Source organism: Anomaloglossus baeobatrachus, chromosome 2 (assembly GCF_048569485.1).
Source record: "Anomaloglossus baeobatrachus isolate aAnoBae1 chromosome 2, aAnoBae1.hap1, whole genome shotgun sequence".
Taxonomy (NCBI): domain Eukaryota; kingdom Metazoa; phylum Chordata; class Amphibia; order Anura; family Aromobatidae; genus Anomaloglossus; species Anomaloglossus baeobatrachus.
In genome coordinates this window covers 447,454,471-447,479,537 of record NC_134354.1, presented here as the reverse complement: position 1 = coordinate 447,479,537, position 25,067 = coordinate 447,454,471, and the positions used below count along the sequence as shown (strand labels likewise).

At 45.0% G+C, this 25,067-nt stretch overlaps 1 protein-coding gene across 4 annotated transcripts in view; it reads right to left on the bottom strand.

Moving 5' to 3' along the window:
• The window catches only part of RAI2 (retinoic acid induced 2), a 175,857-nt gene that overhangs the window by 12,400 nt on the left and 138,390 nt on the right, over window positions 1-25,067 (bottom strand). For 3 of the 4 annotated variants that reach the window (XM_075334201.1, XM_075334199.1, XM_075334200.1), the window contains exon 2: window positions 21,351-23,530. The exons of the other annotated variant lie outside the window; for it this stretch is intronic. In XM_075334201.1, coding sequence (XP_075190316.1) covers window positions 21,753-23,423 — 1,671 coding nt within the window. In that variant the 5' untranslated portion in view covers window positions 23,424-23,530 and the 3' untranslated portion in view covers window positions 21,351-21,752. Of the gene's footprint in view, window positions 1-21,350; window positions 23,531-25,067 lie in introns of those variants that run through there. 4 annotated transcript variants of the gene reach the window in all.

The following is a 25,067-nucleotide window of genomic DNA, read 5'->3' as shown; positions in this document are numbered from 1 at the left end:
CTTACCGTTGTGAAAAAAAAGCTACCTGGTTGAAATAACAATTTTGTGGTAAAATTTTATTTTTTTATTTTCATGGCTCAACGTTATAAAATTCTGCGAAGCACCTGGGGGTTCAGGGTACTCGCCAAACATCCAGATAAATTCCTTGAGGGGCCTAGTTTCCAAAATGGGGTCACTTGTGCGGGGTTTCTGCTGTTTAGGTACCTTAGGGGACCTCCAAATGCGACATGGTGCCCGCAATCTTTTTCAGCCAAATTTCCTTTCCAAAATTCAAATATTGTTCCTTCCGTTCCAAGCCCTCCAATTTGTCAAAACAAAGGTTTCAGACCACATGTAAGGTATCACCGCGCTCATAAAAAAGTGGGTAACAAACCTTGAGGTCAAATTTTTGGAATTACCTCTCGAAAAAGTGAGAAAATTGATGCTAAAGCAACATTTTTGAGAAAATTATTAAAATTTTCAATATGACAACGTAACGTTAACAAAATCTGTGAAGTACCTGTGGATCCAAAATGCTCACTATACCCCTAGATAGAAGCCTTGAGGTGCCTAAACAGTGGAGGTCCTCCCCAAGTGGCCCCATTTTGGAAAATAGACCCCTGAAGGAATTTATCTAGATGTTTGGTGAGTACCCTGAACCCTCAGGTGCTTCACAGAAGTTTATAATGTTGAGCTGTGAAAATAAAAAAATACATTTTTACCACAAAATTGTTACTTCAACCATGTAGCTTTTTTTTTTTACAAGTGTAAAAGGAAAAAATTTAGCATCAGATTTATTGTGCAATTTCTCCTGAGTATGCTGATACCTTATGTGTGGTGGAAATCAACTGTTTGGGTGCACAGCAGGGCTCGGAAGGGAAGGAGCGCCATTTGACTGCACAATTGGCTGGAATCATTAGCGGACACTATGTTGCATTTGGAAAGCCCCTAAGGTGCCTAAACAGTGGAGGTCCCCAACAAGTGACCCCATTCTGGAAACAAGACACTTCAAGGCTTTTATCTAGGTGTATAGTGAGCAGTTTGAATCCAAGAGTACTTCACAGAATTTGATAAGCTTAAGGCCCTGTCACACACAGAGATAAATCTTTGGCAGATCTGTGGTTGCAGTGAAATTGTGGACAATGAGTGCCAGGTTTGTGGCTGTGTACAAATGGAACAATATGTCCATGATTTCACTGCAACCACAGATCTGCCAAACATTTATCTCTGTGTGTGATGGGGCCTTTAGGTTGCCATATTGAACATTTTCATTTTTTTCACAAAAATGTTGCTTTAGCATCAAATTTCTTACTTTTTCAAGAGGCAACAACAAACCGTGGACCCAAGAGGTTGTTATCCAATGTCTTATGAGCACAGGGATACCCCACATGTGGCCAAAAACCTCTGTTTGGATAAATGGGAGGGCTTGGAATGGAAGGAGCACCATTTGAATTCTGGAAAAGTTGAAATAAATTGCGGGCACCATGTCACATTAGCAGGGCCCCTTGGGTACCTATACAGCAGAAACCCCCACAAGTGACCCCATTTTGGAAACTGGATTTTATTCAGGAGTATAGTAAGTATTTTGAATCCGCAAGTACTTCACAAAAATGTTGCTGTAGCAACAAATTTCTCACTTTTAGGCTATGTGGCCATAATCCAGCGACACGGCGTCTAGTACAGTGTCAGCCTTCCTGCAGAGATATGAGTGTTGTCCACGGGAGAACGCAGCTGCCCATGCCCACGATTTGGGTTCAGGCTGCTGTGGACTTTAGCTCTATTCTACCTGCAGAGAACACTCTTGTCTCCACAGCATAAACTGACATGCTGAGGCTCGAGAAGCTGCGCCACAGATCAGTGTATGCTGCGGAGAAAAGAAGCACAGTGGGCATGGGATTTTTAAAAATCCTTCCACTGTGCGTCTACTGCACAATGCAGCGCTATGGATGCAGGGAAAACACTCTGCGCCCAAAACGCTGCAAATCCCGATTGTGGGTGCACAGCCTAAAATGCTACAATGGATGAATGGATAGATGTCAAACAAATATAACGTCCCATTCCCCTGCATATTCTAAGCTGGCGCCCTTTAGTGCCTTTCATGTGGCACTAAAGGGTGCCTAGCTTTGTATTTAGCCCCCCAAAAAATTAATAATTAAAATAAACGACGTGGGGTCCCCCCTATTTTTGATAGCCAGCTAGGGTAAAGCAGACAGCTGTAGCCTGCAAACCACAGCTGAGAGCTTCACCTTGGCTGGTGATCAGTTTGGAGGGCTCCCCAGGCTTTTTTTTTTTAAAAAAAAAACAAACAAACAAACGTGGGGTCCCCCCCAAATTAGATCACCAGCAAAGGTGAAGCGGACAGCTGGGGTCTGGTATTCTCAGGGTAGGAAGAGCCATGGCTATTGGACTCTTCCCAGCCTAAAAATAGCAGGCCGCAGCCGCCCCAGAAGTGGCGCATCCATTAGATGCGCCAATCCTGGCACTTCGCCCCAGCTCATCCCGCGCCCTGGTGCGGTGGCAAACGGGGTAATATACGGGGTTGATACCAGCTGTAATGTCACCTGGCATCAAGCCCTGGGGTTAGTGATGTCACGGCATCTAAACAGATACCCGACATCACTAACCCAGTCAATAATAGAAAAAAATAAAGACAAAAAAAAAATTTATTTGAAAAAACACTCCCCGAAACATTCCTCTTTCACTAATTTATTGAAAATAAACAAATTCCGGTCGCTGTAATCCATTTTGGAGGTCCCTCGATGACTCTGGATCTTCTAGAATATGGGGGGTATGTTCAGGGAACGTATCCCCCATTTTCTGGAAGAGCAAGCTCTCCATGAGCAGTGTGGGTGCAGTAATCTGAGAATACTGCACTCACACTGCCCCGATCCAACCTAGGACAGAGTGACCTGCAGTAACCTCATTCCAGAATATGAGGGGCACGCTCACAGAACGTACCCCCCATTTTCTAGAACAGCAGGCTCTCCATGTGAGGAGTGTGGCTGCAGATTACTGCACTCACTCTCCCCCGGTCCACAGTGCAGCAGCATGTGCAAGCAGCGCGGTCAGCGTCCCTGCTTGCAAGGATCCAGCTGACAGCCGCTGTCTGCACATGCGCCGCCAGCTTTCCAGAGGGAGGTGGAGTGATCGCGGGGACGGAGCAGCAGCCAGGAAACGGAATACCGGGGGCTGAGGGGGGGTGACGGCGGGAGACCTGGCCGGGACCTGGGGACAACTTTTCTGTCACAGGTGACGTGTCACATGCGGCAGAAAGAGCAGGATGAATGCGGCCGCACGCTACTGTGTGCTGCGCGCCGCCATCTTGCACGCTCCGGAGGAGGGAAGGGGGAGCGCTCTGGAGAACCGGAGGGGGCTCCGGGGGACCAGACAGCTCCGGTGTACCGTAGGAGGGGTCGGGGGAGGACATTTCCCTCCGATCTGAAATGTTTGATCATTTCAGATCGGAGGGAAATGAATGCAGAGCCGGCGGCGGCAGTTTTCGGCGCGCATCGGCGCCATTTTGGATGTTCCGGTGGGGAGCGGGGGTATGGGGTGTTGATTTCTCCGGTACCGGGGGCCTTGGGGGCACTAGAGGATTATATTTCTTTATCATCTGACATGTTTGATCATGTCAGATGAGAAAGAAATCAGTATTATTTGCCTTTTTTTTTTTTTTAGGTGTATGTCGGTATACGGTGTATACCGGCGATCACATTATCGGGGTCCAAAAAAAACACCCCGATTCATAATCTTGGGGTCTCAGCTACCTCCGGTAGCTGAAACCCCCGAGATTTTTCGTCACTGGGGGGCGCTACAAGCTTTTTCCGGCCTGACGTCTCAAGACGTCAGAACAGAATAAGTGCCCTGTTTTTCCGACGTCTTGAGACGTTAGGCTGTCGCTATGGGGTTAAAGCCTGAAATGTGGGAAAAGGTTGAAAAAAGCAAGGGGGCAGAATACTTTCGCAAGGTACTGTACTTGCAAGCATTTCTTAACTTTGTGGGGTTTGTATTATTTTATATGGGAGTTTTAATTGCCTTGTCATTAGAAAGCTTCTAAATTCTGCAATATTTACCTACTATACAATATTTACCTAATATACACCTATGCTTAACAACACTTCACATCTTCGTTCTTTCTGATAGATAACTAAGGGACAGATTGACCATATTATGGCCTTATTCCAGCACACTCATGAAGACTGGCATGCAAAAGGAAAGCCTTGATGAAGTAAGATGTGCTAAATTCATTAAGCGGCTCATGCCTATTAACCCCTTCCTGACATTGGATATACCCTGCCCATCCTGATGATTAGTGCATTCGCAACCAAGGATGTATAGGATACGTCCTTGCGATCGCAGGGGCACAGGAGCTGTGCCTGTCGCAATCTTCACCGGTGACTGTGCTTTCCCTGGATGTTTAACGCCCTATATGCCGTGAGTGAGATTGTGCAGTATAAGTGATTAAGCGACTTTATTTCCTTTTTTAGAAGTTTAAGAAGTGTTTTTTGTACTATTGTATTTGGAAGGCTATATTTTTTTGTTTTTTTGCCGACAGTCATGTGAGGGCTTGTTTTTTTTGTTGTTTTTTTGGGTTAAGTTGGAGTTTTTATTAGTACCATTTTGGGCCACATAATATTAGTAATAAAGGCAATCCTTCAACTGTGGTTGATTTTGTTTATTCTGCTTCCCAAAGATCGTAGTAAGGTGTGACTCGCATTTATCCAGTGATCTACGCTGAGCGCTTAAACCAGGGATGACGTGTAAATCTGAGAAACGTGATTCAGATAAAATTCCCAATGGAAAATTAGTTGCAGAGGGAGTCACTTTTAACTCCTGGCAGTGTCCATCTTTCTAAGAGTCTTTTTAGGCGTGCACAAAAGTGCAGTCAACATCCATTTGGTGCACCTTTGAAAAGACACACTGCTGAACAGAGACTAAATGTTTGGAGTCCAGAGTAACTCTGCTGCCTCACTAGTGAATGGATCCGTCGGGGGATTCACCTGAATCGCATATTTCGGAGATGAAGATGGAAACCCTGATGTAAGTGCCCAGCATAGACCACAGGATAAATGTGGACTTATCCAAAATCGCCACCAAATAGCATTCAACGCAACCCACAAAAAAACAAGTCCCTACTCAGGTCCGTCTTTAATTTAATTGAAATATACGGGGCTTCCATGTTACTGGTAGCACAAAGGAAAAGCGACATGGCACCCCACCAAAAAAAAGTAAAATATCTGTCCCAAATATAAATACTACCTTCTCTTCTGAGCCCCACAATGTGCCTAAACCACAGTTCACGTCCACATTTTTGGTGTTATTGTAGTGAGGAAGCCCGCTTAATTTACAGGGTGTGTCTACAGAAGCATGAACTGGACACAATGTACAGTAACCACAACATGCTGGGCACGACAAGGGCTTATTTGCAATTTTTAATTCTGCAACATTCATTGTGTTTGATCCCATGGGTGTTTTCCAGACACTAAATCATCACTACACCCGTAGATGAACTCCCAGAGGGGTGTAATTTCCAAAATATGGTCAATTGAGGGATTTTCTGCTGTTTTGGTACTTTGGGGGCTCTGCTAATTGAGTCCACAAACTATTTTAGGAAAATCTGTGCTCACAAAATGAAATGCCGCTTCATCCCTCTCGAGCCCTGCTGTGTGGCCAAACACTACTGTACTCTCACATGTGGGGTATTGCCACGTTCAGGAGAAACTGTGAAAATTGGAAATCTGGGTTAAAACAACATTTTAGTGGTGAGAATGTAATTATTATTGCTTCATCGTCCAGGAGTATAACATTTTGTGACACAACTGTTCTGTCAATATGCTCACTGCACCCATAGAGGAATTCATTGAGTGGTGCAGTTTGTAAAATGGAGTCACGGACTTCCGGATCCGGTCCTGGCTGAGGTGGAGGCATAAAGAAGAAGCTCCCGCCACCCCCGTGTAATCAGTCAGAATAAAGCTCCCCCGTTCTCGTGGCCCCTTTGCAAGTAACACAGCGGGGAACAGGAGGACGGCAGGCATGGAGCGGTACCTGCTACGGAGTGCCAGCAGTGGAGAGGGATCCTGGAGAAGCAGCAACGCTGAATGTCTGCAGGGCATGGAGGAGATAAGCATGGTGCCGGCAAGTCTTCTGGGGGAGGAGCCAGAAAAAAATCAAGAGAAACAGCAACGCTGGGCCGGAGAGGGAGAGAAATGGAGGGTGTAAATGAGGAGGCAGAGATCACTGATGCTGCAGAGAAGTGGATGCAGGGGTCAGAAGAGGGAGGATCTCAATGGGAAGATGCAGGAGACATAGAAGGAGCAGAGAGAGAGGAAGAAGAAGGTGGAGCTGAAGGGGTGCATGGAGGATGAGGAGGGTAGGAGGAAAATGCAGGCCAGCAGTGTAGGGGGAACAGATCTGGCCAATCTTCCCAAAAGTTAAATAAAATCATTAATACCCCTTTTAAAGTAAACAAAAAACGTGCAAGCACAAAGCTACTACAATGTGGAAAATTACTGGGAGAAGACAGCGGATCAGCACAGACAAGAAAATCTAGGGGAACAGCACCACCTGCAGGTCATAAAGAGCAACCGCAAGAGTTTAATGTGGATTATAAAAAACTGGCAATCGAAGTGGCCTCTCACCTGTCTAAAGAAATAAAAGTGGCCATTGAGGCAGCTATACAAAATTCACTTGCCAATATACAAAAGAAGTTAAACGACCACGCTAATAGACTAACAGACACAGAACAGAGAATTTCTGATTCTGAAGATGTAATCCAGAGCATGCAGGAGCAAATTGCAAATCTAGTGAAATCCAATGAATATTTAAAAGACAAGGCAGAAGATCTAGAAAACAGATCAAGACGCAACAACCTGCGTATTCTGGGGCTGCCAGAATCTGTATCTGTGGGACAGCTAGACAGCATATGTGAGCAGGAGCTACCAAAGACCCTAGGCATAAAAGCAAAGTTTAGAGTGGAGAGGGCCCACAGAGTGGGACCACTGAGGCAACAGGAGGTGAACAAAGGGGATGGACAAAATTCAAGTAATAAACCCGCACCAAGAGCCAGACAAGTATCTCGACTACAAACATAAAGAGGAAATACTGAGTGCTTTCACAGACCGAAAACGCCCATTACAGTACCAAGGCAACAGACTGCTAATCTTCGTAGACTACTCTGATGATGTTTCTAAGAGAAGGAATTCAGTAAAATATGCACATTCTTGTACAACAAAAGAGTAAAATGCCAGCTGCTCTACCCGGCTATACTAAAAGTCAGAAACCCTAATGGCTCGTCCTCCTACTATAAAGATCACAAGGAAGCGGAAAACCCCCTCATGTCAGAGCACGACAAGAACCGGATGGGAGGATAGGACAGAGGATCAAGCGGAGGAGGCACCAACCGAAGAGGATACCCCACAAGCTTGGGAAGAGAGAAGGAACAACACAGAGGGCAAGTACAAAATGAGGTCGGAGGAGAGCGGAGACTAAGTCCAATCCAGCAGCACAGTCCTAGGTCGGGTCTCAGAGACCAGCGACCGGAGAAGAATCCGGACACATGATTCGTGAGTGGGTTCACCCTGTTTTTGTTTCTCTTTTTTTGTTTTCCTCAACCAAGGAAAGATGCTGATGTTATTGCATTAAAATGAGAGGGGAGAGATGCCACGAGGAGGGAAGGAGGTCCCACTAAACTTTTTTTTTTTCTCTTTGCTTCCCCCCTCCTTCTTTTTTTTTTTTTTTTTTTTCACCCTTTCTGGATTGCTTACTAGATCCACGCGTAGCATAGTTTCATAGTTTTTAAGGTTGAAGGGAGACTCTAAATTCATCTAGTTCAACCTGTAGCCTAACATGTTGATCCAGAGGAAGGCAAAAAACCCCCAATGTGGCAAACAAGTTCCAATGGGGAAAAAATTTCCTTCCTGACTCCACATCCGGCAATCAGACTAGTTCCCTGGATCAATACCCTGTCATAAAATCTAATATACATAACTGGTAATATTAAATTTTTCAAGATAGGCATCCAGGCTCTGCTTAAATGTTAGTAGTGAATCACTCATTACAACATCATGCGGCAGAGAGTTCCACAGTCTCACTGCTCGTACAGTAAAGAATCCTCGTCTGTGATTATGATTAAACCTTCTTTCCTCAAGACGTAGCGGATGCCCCCGTGTTCCAGTTGCAGGCCTAGGTGTAAAAAGATCTTTGGAAAGGTCTCTGTACTGTCCCCTCATATATTTATACATTGTGATTAGATCCCCCCTAAGCCTTCGTTTTTCCAAACTAAATAACCCCAAGTTTAATAACCTGTCTTGGTATTGCAGCCCACCCATTCCTCTAATAATCTTGGTCGCTCTTCTCTGCACCCTCTCCAGTTCAGCTATGTCCTTCTTATATATCGGTGACCAGAATTGTACACAGTATTCTAAGTGCGGTCGCACTAGTGACTTGTACAGAGGTAGAACTATATTTTTTTCATGAACACTTATACCTCTTTTAATACATCCCATTATTTTATTAGCCCTGGCAGCAGTTGCCTGACACTGTCCACTAAAGTGAAGTTTACTATCCACCCATACACCCAAGTCTTTTTCTGTGTCTGTTTTACCCAGTGTTCTACAATTAAGTACATAATCGTAAATGTTATTTCCTCTACCCAAGTGCATGACCTTACATTTATCTACATTAAACTTCAATTGCCACTTATCAGCCCAATCCTCCAATTTACATAAATCTCCCTGTAATATAAAATTATCCTCCTCTGTATTGATTACCCTGCAGAGTTTAGTATCATCTGCAAATATTGAAATTCTACTCCGCATGCCCCCAACAAGGTCATTTATAAATATGTTGAAAAGAAGCGGGCCCAATACTGACCCCTGTGGTACCCCACTATGAACTGAGACCCATTCCGAGTACGTACCATTAATAACCACCCTTTGTTTCCTATCACTGAGCCAGTTTTTAACTCAGTTACACATATTTTCCCCTATCCCCATTATTCTCATTTTATGTACCATCCTTTTGTGTGGCACCGTATCAAAAGCTTTTGAAAAGTCCATATACACAACATCCACTGCATTTCCCTGGTCCAGGATTGAACTTACCTCTTCATAGAAGCTGATCAAATTAGTTTGACAGGATCGATCCCTCATGAACCCATGTTGATACTCTGTCATAAGGTTATTTTTCTTGAGATACTCCAGTATAGCATCTCAAGAAACCCTCAAGGATTTTACCAACCGTAGAGGTTAAACTTACCGGCCTATAATTTCCCGGCTCAGTTTTTGTCCCCTTTTTGAATATTGGCACCACATTTGCTATGCGCCAGATTGGGATTGGGTCCATTCAGTGCCTTAATTTCAAGAGAGACCCGATTGTTAATATCTCACAAAGGTTTTTCCATATTTACCATATTGCACTAATACTGACAGTATTTGCGGTCAATGCATGTTATGTGGGGGATATAGTACAGGATATGTTTGTTATGGGGGGTGACTAGAGAGCTTCATATGTTGGCTAGGAAAGGGGGAAGTCACTAACATGGCGAAAAGCGCCGACACTCCCTCACAAGGGACAACATGTTGCATAATTGTCCGTTATTTGTTTTTTCTTTGTTGTTCTGGGTTATATTTACAAGTTGGGGAAAGGAAGTGTCATTCTGCAGGAGCCATCTGTGAATTTAGAGTTAGCCATCTCATCTCCACTGATGCTGGGGTCTTGAGGGATGGAAATGGTAAAAGTAGTCTACTTAGGCAAAAATGGTACAATTAACAACGTGGAACATTAAGGGCCTAAGATCACCCAACAAGCGAGCAATGATTCTAAGGCACCTGAAAAGATTAAAAACAGATATTGCTCTACTACAAGAAACCCATTTGGGGAGGGAGTATTTTTTTCGCATGAAGAAATTCTGGGGAGGTTCAGTTTATGGGGCACCGGCGCAAGGTAGGAAGGCGGGGACATTGATTTTGATAAACAAACAGCTCAGCCATGAAGTAGTGGCTCATGAGGAAGATGATCAGGGAAGGTGGCAACATCTAACAATTACTAGTCCAGCGGGCACACTCAGTATTTACAATGTATATGGTCCAAACTTGCATCAGATTACGTTTCATGATAATATGAAAGCTATCATACTATCAGATGAGGCACCCAACATCATAGTGGCGGGAGACTTCAACACAGTACCGAACTCGGCTGAAGACAGAAGGAGAGGGGAGGGGGTAGGGGAGAAGGGTCCCGGGGACAAGAGAATGGTAAACAGGGATGTATCATTAGAAGATATAGGGCTAAAAGTTATATGGAGGCTAACCCACCCACACGATAGGGAATATACACACTTCTCCTACCCACATGACAGCTGGTCGCGCATAGATCAGATTTGGATGTCTCAGGATCTTGTGAATGGAGCAAAAAACTGCGTGATTGAGAATATGGTGATCTCTGATCACAGTCCGTTGAGAGTGGACATCAGAGAGAATTTCAGGAGAGGTTCTGACATTATATGGAGATTCCCGGCGTTCCTCCTCAGATAGGATAATTTTCACAAGATACTGCGAGAGTGGTTGCAAGAGTTCACAGAGGACAACAAGGAACACAGGGAGACTCCAGTATTGTTCTGGGAAGCTGCAAAAGCGGTTCTGAGGGGACGTTTGGTGGGATATGCGGCCATGATCAAACGGAGGACGAACGAGAAATATAACTCCCATAGTGAAGCAGTGCAGCTAGCATATACAAATTATCTGGTAGATAGGTCTAGTTCGGCAAGGGACAGATGGTTGGAGGCAAAGAGGGGCTTTGATGAGTGTGCCAAAAAAAAGGAACAACTCTTTTGGTCTCACAAGGAAGCTGATCTTCATAGATTCGGCAATAAGGCAGGGAGAATGTTGGCAAATTTGGCAAGGGGTAGCAGAAAAACAACGGTAATCTCCAAAATGAAAACAAAGGGAGGGGGGGTGGGTAACCACAGATCCCAAAGAAATCAACAAGGTGCTGGGGGAATACTATAGAAAGCTATATGGGTCAGGAAACAATGATTTCACTGACTAGGACGATTGGTTAAGACAAGCTCAAATGCCTAACTTAACGGAGGAAGAGCTGGGAGCCCTAAATGCGGACATTTCAGTGGAGGAGGTAACAAGAACAATCGGGGAGCTTAACACCAATAAAGCGCCAGGACCTGATGGTTTTAATAGCGAATTTTATAAAGCACTTAGGGATCTGATTACACTGGATTTAACCTCAGTTTTTAATGCAATCCTGGGAGGAGCAGAAATCCCTAGAAATGCCAACATAGCATACATTAAATTTCTCCCGAAGGGTAACAAAGACCTAGATGATCCCTCTAGTTACAGACCCATATCGCTCATTAATCAGGATTTAAAAATAATGTCCAAAATCCTGGCCGATAGACTAGCACTGATTTTGCCTAGGATAATCTCCGAACATCAGGTAGGGTTTATTAAAGGGAGAAATGCGGTTACCAACATCAGGAAGACGATCTTAGTGGTAGATGCGGTTAGATTGTTGCGCACCGAGGGAGGAGAATGACCTGATTTAGTTACACTCGACGCTGAGAAAGCGTTCAATAATGTTAATTGCAACTGGCTAGATAAAGGTGATGGAGGAATTCCATAGGAATTACCGGTAAAATGAGACTTTATATCAGTTTATATGCCAACTCGGGAGCAAGGATACATACCCCGGGCTTCCTGTCGGAAGTGTTCCCCCTGATGAAGGGGACGAGGCAGGGCTGCCCGCTATCTCCCCTACTATTTAACCTGGCAATTGAGCCATTATCTAGAGTTCTCCAGGGTCCTAACAGCTTCAAAGGGATCAAAATAAGGGGGGCAGAAATGAAGATAGCGCTTTTCGCTGATGATGTGATACTGTATATGGGAAACCCAGGTGTGGACTTACCCCAAACCCTTGACATGATTGAAACATTTGGATCATTCTCAGGCTTTAAGTTAAACAAAAAGAAGTGCGAGATCTTGTTCTTGAGGGGAGGTCACGGTATTGTTGGGAGAAATCTGAGAGATGGTTATATATGTGGGATTCCTATAGCACGGACATCAATCAAATACCTGGGAGTGCAGATAGGGAGAACGGTGGAAACAATTTCTAAAATGAATTATGGCCCGCTGATCAGGAAAATCATAACACAACTAAGGGGATGGAAAGGCTTGATGCCACTTGATAAAAATGATGAGCTTTCCTAGGCTGCTGTATCCCTTTCAGACAATTCCGCTACTATTAAAAGTAAAAGATGTTAACAGACTCAATGCAGCATATGCGGATTTTGTGTGGAGGGGGAAGGAAACCCAGAATAAAATTACGCACATTGATGAAGTCAGTGGAGGAGGGAGGAATCAATTTCCCGGACGTTAGGGGGTATAACCTGGTGTGTATTATGAGACACGTGATCGACTGGTTGAGAGGAACAAGTAGACACTCGGATCATGACATGGAGAACAAATACACAACACCATGGGACCTGAAGTCCATTCTCCACGCCCCATTGTCTAGGACTGAGGGTCACATAAGAAACCCCAACATATTCCGAGACACCATGTTAACTTTGAGACTAGTTAGAAAGAAACTGGGACTTTCCTGGAAGGTGTCTAAGTATTTAAATCCCTGGGCATCCCCAGATTTCCCTCAGGGACGAGACAACAGGTTATTTCTGGGATGGAAAGAGAAGGGCATCAAGAGAATGCAAGATGTTATGAATGTGGAGGAGAGACGGTGGATGACCGGAAGGGAAGTGCTCGATAAATATGACCTCAATAGCATTCACATTATCCAGTATGAGCAATTGAAGTTTGGAGTAATCAGAGATCTTGGCGAGATTGGATGGGAACAGAACAAAAGTCCGATTGATGAGCTCCTGGAATGTGAGGTTGCAACTGTAAATGTATCCCAAATTTACCGAACACTTAGGGAGGTATTAATATCTCGGAAGGATAGTCATACCTTATTAGCATGGGAGAAACAACTGAAAGGTCAAGAAGTGGTGGGAAATATATTGAAAGGGTGGGTCCAAATGCGGAAACACATCACCAACGAGGGTTGGAGAGACACCCAGTTTAGAATTTTACATAGGGCTATTGTAGGTTTCAATATTCCGGGTAGAGATGCACGTTGTCCAAAATGTCAAACAGAGAAAACAGATATGCTACATGGACTCTGGGAATGTAAGGAAGTGCAGAGGTTCTGAAATCGAGTAAGAATGTTGGCCCAAACAACATGGGGGATATATTGCAGACCAGAATTAATGATGTGGATTTTCCATTTCTTTGAGGGTGGAGTCAAAGGGGGATCAAATACTCGGGATAAAAGGACATTTGCAATCATACATGACTTGGCCATGATAGCTAAAAGGTGTATCTTAAGACACTGGATACAGAGGGATGGTCCATCTACAAAGGAGGTTATTGGGGAATTGCATGCTCTTCTGAAGTTGGAAAAATTGGAAGCGGAAAGGGATAAGGATCAAAAGACAGCCACGTTCTTTGGGAGATAGAAAAATTTTATTGAACACCACTTCACACGGGGAGAAATAAATAACTTGGTGACACCTTTCATACACACTGAGTGGTATCTCCTGAATGAAATCCAGGATAGCTTGGGCAACCTGAGGCTCAAGGAAGTATTAAGACACATCATTGATTTTGGAACCACTAAAGAATGACACAGGGGTTTGAGAGACTATATTACATGTGGTTTATTTTGACTTTCTAGTTCGGTTTCATTATATGTCATTTTTCATGGAAGAACAATCTGGACTAGCAAGAGGGGGTTGTACCCCTTTTTTTCTTCTTCTATACCATACTCTGTCAATTGATTGTCCTTCCCTTTAATCATACTCATTTTGTTATGGTTTTTATAAAATTTGGAAAATCAATAAAAATATTTGGAAAAAAAAAAAATGGAGTCACTTGTATTGGATTTCTGCTGTTCTGGCACCTCAGGGGCTCTGCCAATTTGACATGGCTCCCTAGGCCATTTCAACTAAATCTGAACTCTATTATGGCACACCTTCCAATCTTCACTTTGTATTGTGCCTCAAAAGTAGTTTTCGACCACACATGGGGTATTGGCGTACTCACGAGAAATTGATTAACAAATTGTATGGGGCATTATCTCCTTTTACCCTAGTGAAAATTAAAAATTTGGGGTTAAAGCAACATTTTTGTGGTTAAATTTGTTTTGTTTTGTTTTTTTTCATTTTTGCGGCTCAATGTTTTAAAATTCTATGAAGTACCTGGGGGTTCAAGGTGCTTATCAAATATCTAGATAAATTCTTTGAGGTGTCTACTTTACAAAATTGTGTCACTTCGGGGATTTTCGAATGTTAAAGCCACATCAGGGGCTCTCCAAACGCAATATGGCGTCCACTATCGATTCCAGTCAGTCATGTTTTTTCTGGCTATTGTGAGGTAGCGTCGTCGGCTGCGCTGCAGAAGACACGGGATCCAGGCACCAAGGTTCACAGCACACGGTTTATTATCCAAAGCAAAGTCCACAATAGTACATATGTGCCTTTCCGGCAGAGAACTCAGGGAGATGTGATCACTCCCTCACACCCGGCACACCTGCCCTCGTTCCTGTTTCCTTTTAACCCTTCCTTAAGCCTGTAGGGAAACAGGATTAACCCTGGAGTGGAGTTATTTTCTATCATGGAGTGAGCACAACCGGGGTGAGACATACCGGCCGTCATAGATAACCCCGGTCACAGTCTCACATGCCCCCCCCCCTCAGTTCAAGTGAGCGGGGTTGAACTCCTGCCATCAAACACGGGCCGCGGGACAAGGCATCGGCGTTGCCCTGCAACCTACCGGCCCGGTGTTCAATCGTAAACCGGAAGTTCTGCAGTGAAAGGAACCACCGGGTAACCCGGGCATTCCGTTCCTTGGTGGACCTCATCCAGACCAGTGGAGAGTGATCCGTCACCAAGCGAAACTGACGCCCCAGCAGGTAATAGCGTAGGGACTCCAAGGCCCACTTAATCGCCAGGCACTCCTTCTCCACTACGCTATAATTCCGCTCGGGAGGGGTGAGCTTCCTACTTAAGAAGGTGACGGGGTGTTCCTCCCCCTGAACCACCTGAGACAGCACTGCCCCCAGGCCGACCTCCGAGGCGTCAGTCTGTACTATGAACTCCTTCCGGAAATCAGGGTTTACAAGAACGGGCTGTCCGCACAGGACCCCCTTCAGGGCCCGGAAGGAGTCCTCGGCCTGCGGAGTCCAACACACCATGACGGACTTCTTGCCTTTGAGAAGGTCCGTCAAGGGGGCTGATAGTCCCGCAAAATCCTTTACAAACCTCCTGTAGTACCCCACGATACCCAGAAAGGCCCTAACCTGCTTCGTGGTCAGGGGTCTAGGCCACTTCTGGATCGCCTCAACCTTGTTAATTTGGGGCTTAATCACTCCTTGGCCTATTACGTAGCCCAAGTAGCGGGCTTCCGTGAGTCCCAACGCACATTTCTTGGGATTGGCTGTCAATCCGGCTGTTCGAAGCGCGTCCACCACCGCTTGTACCTGTTCCAAGTGGGTCTGCCAATCAGAGCTGTAAATAATGATGTCATCAAGGTACGCTGATGCATACGCCTGGTGGGGTTCCAGCACTAAGTCCATCAACCTCTGGAACGTGGCCGGAGCGCCATGTAACCCAAAAGGCAAGACAACATAGTGGAAGAGACCCTCCGGCGTAACAAAAGCGGTTTTCTCCTTGGCGGACTCCGTCAGTGGCACCTGCCAGTACCCCTTGGTCAGGTCGAGCGTGGTAAAATATCGCGCCTGTCCCAGCCTATCAATCAGCTCATCCACCCGGGGCATGGGGTAGAGATCGAACTTGGATATTTCGTTCAATCTCCTAAAGTCATTGCAGAACCTTAAGGAGCCATCGGGGATCAATACCAACACCCGATCCCCGGGTTTAAAGGTCCGCACGGTGGCTTGTCTATTGTAGCGGCCGCTTTGCGCGGCCTGAGCCTCCTGTAAATGCTCCTTCACAATTGGCATGACCGCGCTTATGCGGTTCTGCATTCCTAAAATGTGTTCAATCACACTTTTATGGTGGGTGGGCTCCTGCTCCCATGTTTCTTTTGCCAGGTCCAACAATCCCCGGGGATGTCGCCCGTATAACAATTCAAAAGGCGAAAACCCCGTTGATGCCTGTGGCACCTCTCGTATGGCAAACATCAAATAGGGAAGCATCATATCCCAGTCTTTCCTGTCTTTGGAAATCACCCTTTTGAGCATGGTTTTCAGGGTTTTATTGAATCGTTCCACTAAACCATCCGTCTGAGGATGATACACAGACGTACGCAACTGCTTGATCTGGAGTAGCCGGCATAGCTCTTTGGTCACTTTAGACATGAATGGGGTCCCCTGATCCGTAAGGATCTCCTTGGGCAACCCCACCCGGCAGAACACAGCAAACAACTCCCGAGCTATAAGCTTCGCCGCAGTATGTCTGAGAGGTATCGCCTCTGGATACCGGGTGGCATAGTCGACGATCACTAGGATATGCTGGTGCCCTCGAGCAGACTTTACGAGGGGCCCCACCAGATCCATCCCTATCCGTTCAAAAGGGACTTCTATAATGGGTAACGGTACCAACGGACTGTGAAAGTGGGTAAGGGGTGCGGTAAGCTGACACTCCGGGCAGGTTTCGCAGAACCGTTTTACCTCCCCAAAGACCCCGGGCCAATAGAACCTTTGCAATATTCGCTCCTGCGTTTTCTTGACCCCTAGGTGACCACTCATCAGGTGTTTATGAGCCAAGTCGAGGACCCGCCGGCGATACGGCTGGGGCACCACCAACTGCTCTACCCCTACGCCCCGTACTTCATCTACCCGGTAGAGTAAATCCTGCTTAAGAGCGAAATGGGGGTACCTTACCTGGGCACCGGGCAGCTGTGCCACCCCGTCAACTACTGTCACCCGACTCCGGGCATGTATTAATGTAGGGTCCTGGAGTTGGGCTGTCCCAAACGTATCCGGGGACGCCTCCAACTCCGGGATGGGCTCGACCGTCTCAGCCTCTCCTGCCAATACCTCTAGGGGCGACCTATCAGGTTCACATTCTGTCCCTATCATGGGGACCCCTACGGCAGGCGTCCCGGATTCAGGATTGTAGGGCTCAGGTCCCGGACTGACCAATATCTGAGGGGACTTAGGAGGTCCCTTCCATAAAGTCCAAAAATAGGGCAGATCCCTTCCTAGGATCACATCATAGGGAAGAGTATTAATAAGTCCCACCTCATGTTGCACCTGACCGCAAGGTGCTGTGATGGTGACTATCCCCGTGGGATAGTCTCGGCGGTCCCCATGTATGCAAACCACCCCCACGGTACGTCCTGTGGCCTTTACTTTAGCCCTTAGGGTTGATCGCACAAGGGTCACTAAGCTTCCGGAATCCAACAAGCCTGTAACCGGACATCCATTCACCTGTATTTGGCACAAGTGGGGCTCAGTCTCTGGGTAGACCAGGTCAGCGGTACACACCACCTGAGCATACATTGAACCCCGCCGGGTAACCCCACAATCCATGGGCTCCGTGGTGAGTGGACACTGGGCTTCCATATGCCCCACCCGCTGGCACCGCCAACATCTAATAGGGAAGGACACCCCCTTGACGAGTTGTCGTTTAGGGTACATAGTTTTCCGGACCTCAGGGACGGAGGGTGCGGCCTCAGACGGGACGGTAGCGGACTCCCGCACCGGTGTCAGCGGTGGGTCCTTGGCCCTAGGCTTGGAGGGGCCGGACCGACGGGCGGTACGCAAAGTCTCAGTGTCCCGTATCAAGTCCTGCGTAGCCACATGCCGCTCTACCAGGCCCACTAATTGGTCCAGGGTACTTGGGTCGCCCTGTCCTACCCACCGTTGAATGGTGACGGGTAAGGTGCGCACAAAACGATCAACAACTACCCTTTCCACCATTTGCGCCGGGCTCAGAGTGTCAGGCTGCAACCACTTTTTTACGAGATGCAACAAGTCATAGGCCTGTGAGCGTACGGGTTTGGCTTCCTCATAGAACCACTGATTTACCCGCTGAGCCCGTACATAGGTATTCACCCCCATCCGAGCAAGTATTTCGGCTTTCAGGGTCGCATATTCTAAGGCGTCCTCGGTACAGAGGTCCAGGTACGCTTTTTGGGGCTCCCCCGTCAGATAGGGCGACAATACCTCAGCCCACTGGGGGGTCGGCAGTTTTTCCCGCTCGGCCACCCGCTCAAACACCGCTAGGAACGCTTCCACATCATCCCCCGGGGTCATCTTTTGCAACGCTTGTCTCACCGCTTTCCGGACGCTGCCGTCGTCACCCGATCCCGGGGTTGTTGCTGCCGGTCCGGCACGGATCGACTTGGCCAGGAGAACCATCTGTTCTTGGTGTCTTTGTTCCTGCGATTTCAAGGATTGGAGTATGTGTGCATTGGTCTGCTGCTGCTGTGCATTAGCCTGAGCCAAATGCTTTAGTATGTCCTCCATGGCGTCGCCGGGTTTGGGCTGTAGTATAGCCGCTCGAATCCAGGACATGCGCTGCTGGGTCACCAGGGATGGATGCTACACCTCACCGGGCTGGCATGCCCGCCAATTCTCCACCATATGTGAGGTAGCGTCGTCGGCTGCGCTGCAGAAGACACGGGATCCAGGCACCAAGGTTCACAGCACACGGTTTATTATCCAAAGCAAAGTCCACAATAGTACATATGTGCCTTTCCGGCAGAGAACTCAGGGAGATGTGATCACTCCCTCACACCCGGCACACCTGCCCTCGTTCCTGTTTCCTTTTAACCCTTCCTTAAGCCTGTAGGGAAACAGGATTAACCCTGGAGTGGAGTTATTTTCTATCATGGAGTGAGCACAACCGGGGTGAGACATACCGGCCGTCATAGATAACCCCGGTCACAGTCTCACACTATAGAAGGTCACAGTGTTTGGATGTGCAAAATGCTCCCTGATTTTCTATTTTTCCTGCTGTCTGTATTAATTGAAATAGGTAGCTTTCCTGCTGGATTTTCAACTCTCTTCCTTTTGGACCCGTCAGGAGCTCGCCTTCCACCCAGCTGCTGTATTCTCTTGGTGCTTAAATACCCACCCCCCCCCGGACTGGTGATATTATTCAGTTCATTCTAGCTCTGGTTGCAAGTAGCTGGCTTGCTCTTATCTGTAGAATCGTGTGTCATCTGTGGATAATTAGTTCATGCTTTTTTCCCCAGTGTGCCCCCCTTGTGTCCTCCTTTTAGTGCTTAGTGGGTTTGACAAAGAGCTTATCCCATCCGTTCCCTATTTAGGGTCCAGCAATAGGGATACCTAGGGTCAGGTATCAGGTTCCGTACCTATGGGCAGAGCCGATCTAGAGTGGTGAGGGACCTCCGGGACCACCTGTAGGTTTGGTCAGGGGTCACAATCTCCCCCCTTCCCTTACTTTTCGCCGCTCGCTTGGTACTTCCCTGTACAATCTCCCTCCTTCCCTTCCCATCTTAGCGCCCAAGCAATAGTTTTCCACACATGTAGCGCATTCAGGAGAAAGTACACAACAAATTGTATGTTGCATTTACTCTTGTTACTCTTGTGAAAATGAAAGATTTGGGGTTAAACCAACATTTTTGTGGTAAAAATATATTTTTTCATTCTATGGCTTAACGTTATAAAATTCTATGAAGCACCTGGGTGGTTTAAGATGCTCATTAAATATCTAAATTCCATGAGGGGTCTAGTTTCCAAAATGTAGTCACTTGTGAGGGGTTTTCCCTGTTTTGGGCACATCAGGGGCTCTCCAAACGTATCATGACATCAGCTATCTATTCCAGACAATTTTGCGCTCTAAAATTCTAATGGCACTCCTTCCCTTCCAAGCCCTGCCGTACACCCAAACAGTAGATTGGAACCACACATGGGGTATTGGTGTTGCACAAGAAATTTTACATCGCACTTTCTCTTGTTACCCTTGGGAAAATGCAAAATTTGAGGCTACAGAACAATTTTGTAGGAAATAGTAATTTTTTCATTTTTTTTTTTTCTTCCACATTGCTTTAGATCCTGTGAAGCACCTGAAGAGATAATAAACATCTTGGATGTGGTTTTGAGCAGTTTGAACGGTACAGAATTTATAATTGTCATTTTTGGGAATTTTCTGGCCCCTCAAATATGATGTGGTTCCTAAAAAAATGGTTTTGTAAATTTTGATGGAAAAATGAGAAATTGCTGATAAATTTTGAACCCTTCTAACTTCCTAACAAAAAAATGATGTTTCAATGATGGAGCTGATGTAAAATAGACATGTTTATTAACTGTTTTGTGTGACATAACTCTCTCATTTAAGAAGAAAAAAAATCTGTGGCAATGCCAGCTTACCTTCCCCCTGTGGTATAATAGTTGATGTTTTGTCTGGAGGATCCCGCATAGGGGGTGAAAGCAACAGCCACAGGGTAAGGCCAAAAAAAAAGAAAAAAATCCAGAAATGATCCAATTTCCATAAACTATAGATTTTATTAAAAACTTCATTAAAAAACTATTTAAAGTTGACAATGTATATACAAGGGTGGAGGTATGTGCACAGGTAGCATCACAGACTACGCGTTTCGGCGGCAGTCATCCTGGTCCATATGAATAAAAGCTATATTTTATGGAAATTGTATCACCGCTAAGCTATATTTTATGGAAATTGTATCACCGCTGGATTTGTTTCCTTTTTTCTTGGCCTTGGGCATAAAAATTGAAAGTTTCAAAATTGCGACATTTTCACCAAATTTCTGATATATTTGCAAATAAATTCAAAATATCATCTTAAATTTACCACCATCACAAACTACAATATGTTACGAAAAAACAATCTCCAAATCACTTAGATATGTTGAAGCATTTGAGTTATTACATCATAAAGTGACACTTATCAGACTTGGAAAAAAAATGGCCAGGCCATGAAGGTGAAAATAGGCTCAGGTTGGAGGGGTTAATGATTTGGCACAGGTTACCTCTCAAAATTCACCCACTTTTATTGGTCTTGCTTGAACTTGTCACTGGCTAATTTTCGCCCACTATTTAAAAAGTTGGCGTAAAAACAACAGATGTTGCTGTGAGTTGTGCAAACATTTTGCAATGTTTTAAGCTATTTAAAAGCCGAATTCTGGCTAGAGCTGTACAAAAAACTACTAAGACTACTTTCAGCCCTATGGCTGTTTGTTAAAAAGTAGATACAAAATAGTTTTTCAGCTGCCCCTATCTGTTACGCTAGGTGCGGATGGTTATATATGTGCAGAAACCATAAAATCACTGTTCTGCTTACACTTACCAGGAGAGCATGTTCTATATACATTTTGTGTATATGTGGTAATGTAACACAGGCACAAAGCAGGGAATCGTGAACACGTACAGACATTTATTTTAAATATGCATATTCATATTAAATACCGCATATAAGCAAATCTTGGCAGTAAAAACAGCTCTGGCAAACCCATCAATCTAGTAAAAGCTGCATAAAATGTGCAATTTGCTCAAAAATAAGTTGTTTTGTGGCCCATTACAAGTTACAAAAACCCCATAGATATTGTAGCAAGTTACCTTTAGTCTTGCCCAATCCCCCTCCCAACCGTAATAAATTACAAAGTTTCTTCTTAAAGGTAAAGTAGAGGTTTTTCCTCTACAAAATTAATCACAAAAAAACCTGATGTCTTTGTAATCCTCGCGTTAACAAGATGGCATAAGTATCCTTTTCATCTTTGTAGTAGTATTTCCACAGCTTTTTAAATTACTTCCGCATATTATTTCCTCGGAAAAAAAGCTGCAAGTCTCTGCTTTTTGATTGGAAGGATATGTATCTCTTGGGAATTCACTTTCTTTATCTTCATGCTTCTGTTTTTAACTGGCTTTCGTAAAGCATCAGCATTTTCCCTCACTTCTGCATGACTCTTCACATCGTAGCCCTGCAGCACAGAGTCCTGCGGCAAATCTCTCTTAAAGGAAAAGTTTTTTGTTGAGACACCGGAAAGGCCTTTTATTTTGCCACAAAATATGGCAGGAACAGCATCTTTTACCGAAACAATGACTTTTGCTGTTTGGGAGCTACTCACCAGCTCAATGTTGTTGGACATTTTAGGCTCATAACTCGCTCTACTGATTGGCTCTGAAATCCATTTTTGTTGGCGTAAAACTTCAGCGGTGTTGGTACAGATTACTCGACTGTCATGTTTCTGAGTCAGCTCATTATGGATTAAGGATGGGTTAAATGTGGCAAGGAACTTCTTACCTGTAGAAGGACCCACAGGGTCACTTTGTAATATACTTGATGTAGATGTGCCAGCTTGAGTACTGGTGCTTGTACATCTCTTGTGCACAGGGACAGACAGATCTAAAACACCATCTTCCTGGATTACTGCTGTACTTGTATCATTGATATTAATTGTGGGCTCTATTTTCATTGAAAGATCAAGAGCTTCGTTTTCGTTATTTATTTTTATGACAGAGTGTCGATGGAACTGTGGAAATTCTGTTTTTGCTGTGAGTTCAAAAGGTTTAACTTCTTCCTTCTCGGGGGTGGTTTGGGTGGCTTTGCAACTCTTAAGAATTTCTGCATTGGGTTTAGGAGGGTCCACGTTTCCTTTACAGTCTTTTTCAGTCTGTGGCACTGGTATTGGGATTGGTATTGGTATAGGCAGAGGCACTGGTAAGGGAACAATGACTGGATATGGTACAAGAAGGGTGGCAGGAGGAACTAAAGGGGATAAAGGAGAGCTGAAGCCTGGAGGGGGGACAGAGTTTATATTAGCAGATGAAAAATCTGGAGATGAATGACAAGGAGAGGGTGTTCCTAATCCTGATGGTGGAAACAAATCTTGTAGTACAGCTGTAAAGCCTGGTGTGTGAAAAACTGGTGGAAGTACAGTTTCTTGTACTGGACTGGAAGTCTTCTGGTCTAATAGTTGTGACTGACCAATAGTAGTAGTAGTTCCAGGAAAAAGGTGGTTTTGGATGGTAGGTCCAGAGCATGGGGGTGCTTGAGGCAACACTAATGGGGAGTTCAAGTGCTGAAAAACATGTTGCTCCAAAAGAACAGGCAGTGGAACAGGACCTTGTGTTGTTACCACATAAGGTGTGCTGCTGTTTGTGTTCGTTTGGGGTGATGTGCTGCCAGCAACCTGCCAATGTATTGGCAACACAACAGGGCTCTCGCCCAAGCAAATAGGCTGAAGAACAGTTGCAGCAACCTTTAGTGCTACCCCACTTTGGGAATCAGATGAGGGGGTAAGTACCGGGGCAGCTGGCACAGTCACAAGTGGGGATAGTGTTTTTTTCATCAAACCTGAAGGATTGATATTCCAGGCTTCTGCAGTTATTAGCTGGGCGACGCCATTCTCCAGTTTGTTTGGAATGGTGGAGGGACAATTATTTAAGTCCATTTGTAGGTCTGGCGTTTCTTTATAGAGTTCTTCCATTTTCTCGCTGCTTTCCACTGATTTTGGCTTGATGCTAGTGATTACATGACATTGTGGAATCTTCTGTCCATCCAGGTATGCAGGCAATTTGCATATTATTTCAGTGGCTTTGGAAGCAAACAGAAATAGAGAATGTTATAATTTAGATATAGTGGGTTTTTTTTTGTACAACAATATATAGTATATCACAAAAGTTAGTACACCCCCACATTTTTGTAAATATAAAATATCTTTTCATGGGTCAACACTGAAGATATGACATTTTGATACAATGTAAAGTAGTCAATGTACAGCTTGTATAACAGTGTGAATTTGGTGTGCCCTTTAAGTAACTCAGCACCCAGCCATTCATGTCAAAACCACTGGCAACAAAAGTGAGTACAACCAGGGCCAGATTAAGGTTGGTGGGGGCCCCTGGGCAGAAAATCTGGTGGGGGCCCCATAACGTTAACATTTTTAGCCATAACAGTAGAGCGCGAACCGTAGCATTTAGAAATAAATCCACTGAGCATGGATCTTATCCTGTTCTGCCACATTCACATTTACACTTATAAACAGAAAGTTACTCACATTTTTTTTATTGATCCCAATGTTAAGACAGCCATGGAATAGTAAAATTACAGAAAGGGAAAGTTCTCACTGGCAGCAATGGTTGCTAAAAATACTAATGTGCTCTCTATTGTATTATCTCCGGAGTAGTACATAGCAGCTGATGTCTGTACACGGTATACCATACACAGTATCAGAGGTGGCTCTAGGTTTTCCTGTCCATGGAGTAGGAGTTCAGTTTGGCGCCCCCTTCTATACACGGCTTATGCGGTTTGAGTAGTGGTCATGTGACCACTCATACGCCATTTTCACACGTGCCGATGAGCTGCTCTTCCTAATTCTCTCAATGTTCAGTGAAATACTACAGCCCATAAAGAGAAGCAGGAAGAGAAGCTAATTGTGACTCAAAGTATTAAAATGACCTGCAAGTGGTCATGTGACCACTTCTGGAATTAGCAAGCAGAGCTAAATCCTTACATTGAGTATATTACAGGTTGTTGGATTGGGCATGCTACGGGGCTTACTTTTATTATTAAAGGGGTTGTCCAGGTCGACAAGGAAAATTTGTTGTTATCCTATATGACTGCAGACTTCTGAATTCTCACAGCTTGCGGACTGCACACTGTCATGATTTTCCCGTGCCATGAGCAAGTAGTCATGGGACTGCAAGTATGCGATTTGCTTACTTCCGGCCACATTCAAATTAGACGTCTGCAGCCTCACTCAATAGTTACATGCCCTCAAGCTCTCACTGCTGGCATCGGAGAGTCCTGACAGTGTGCACACTGAGGATTCAGAAGTCTGCAGTCACATAGAAACTTTCATCACAAACCTGGACAACCCCTTTAATGCTACTAACATAATGTAGAAACCCTTGCGGTCATGTAATTTTACAAATTATGGCTTGCTACATGTGTACAGGATCAGAATCAGTAAAATGTACATAAATACACTGTGTGTAGAATTATTAGACAAATGAGTATTTTGATCACATGTTACTTTTTATACATGTCGTCCTACTCCAAGCTGTATAGGCTTGAGAGCCAACTACCAATTAAGTAAATCAGGCGATGTGCATCTCTGTAATGAGGAGGG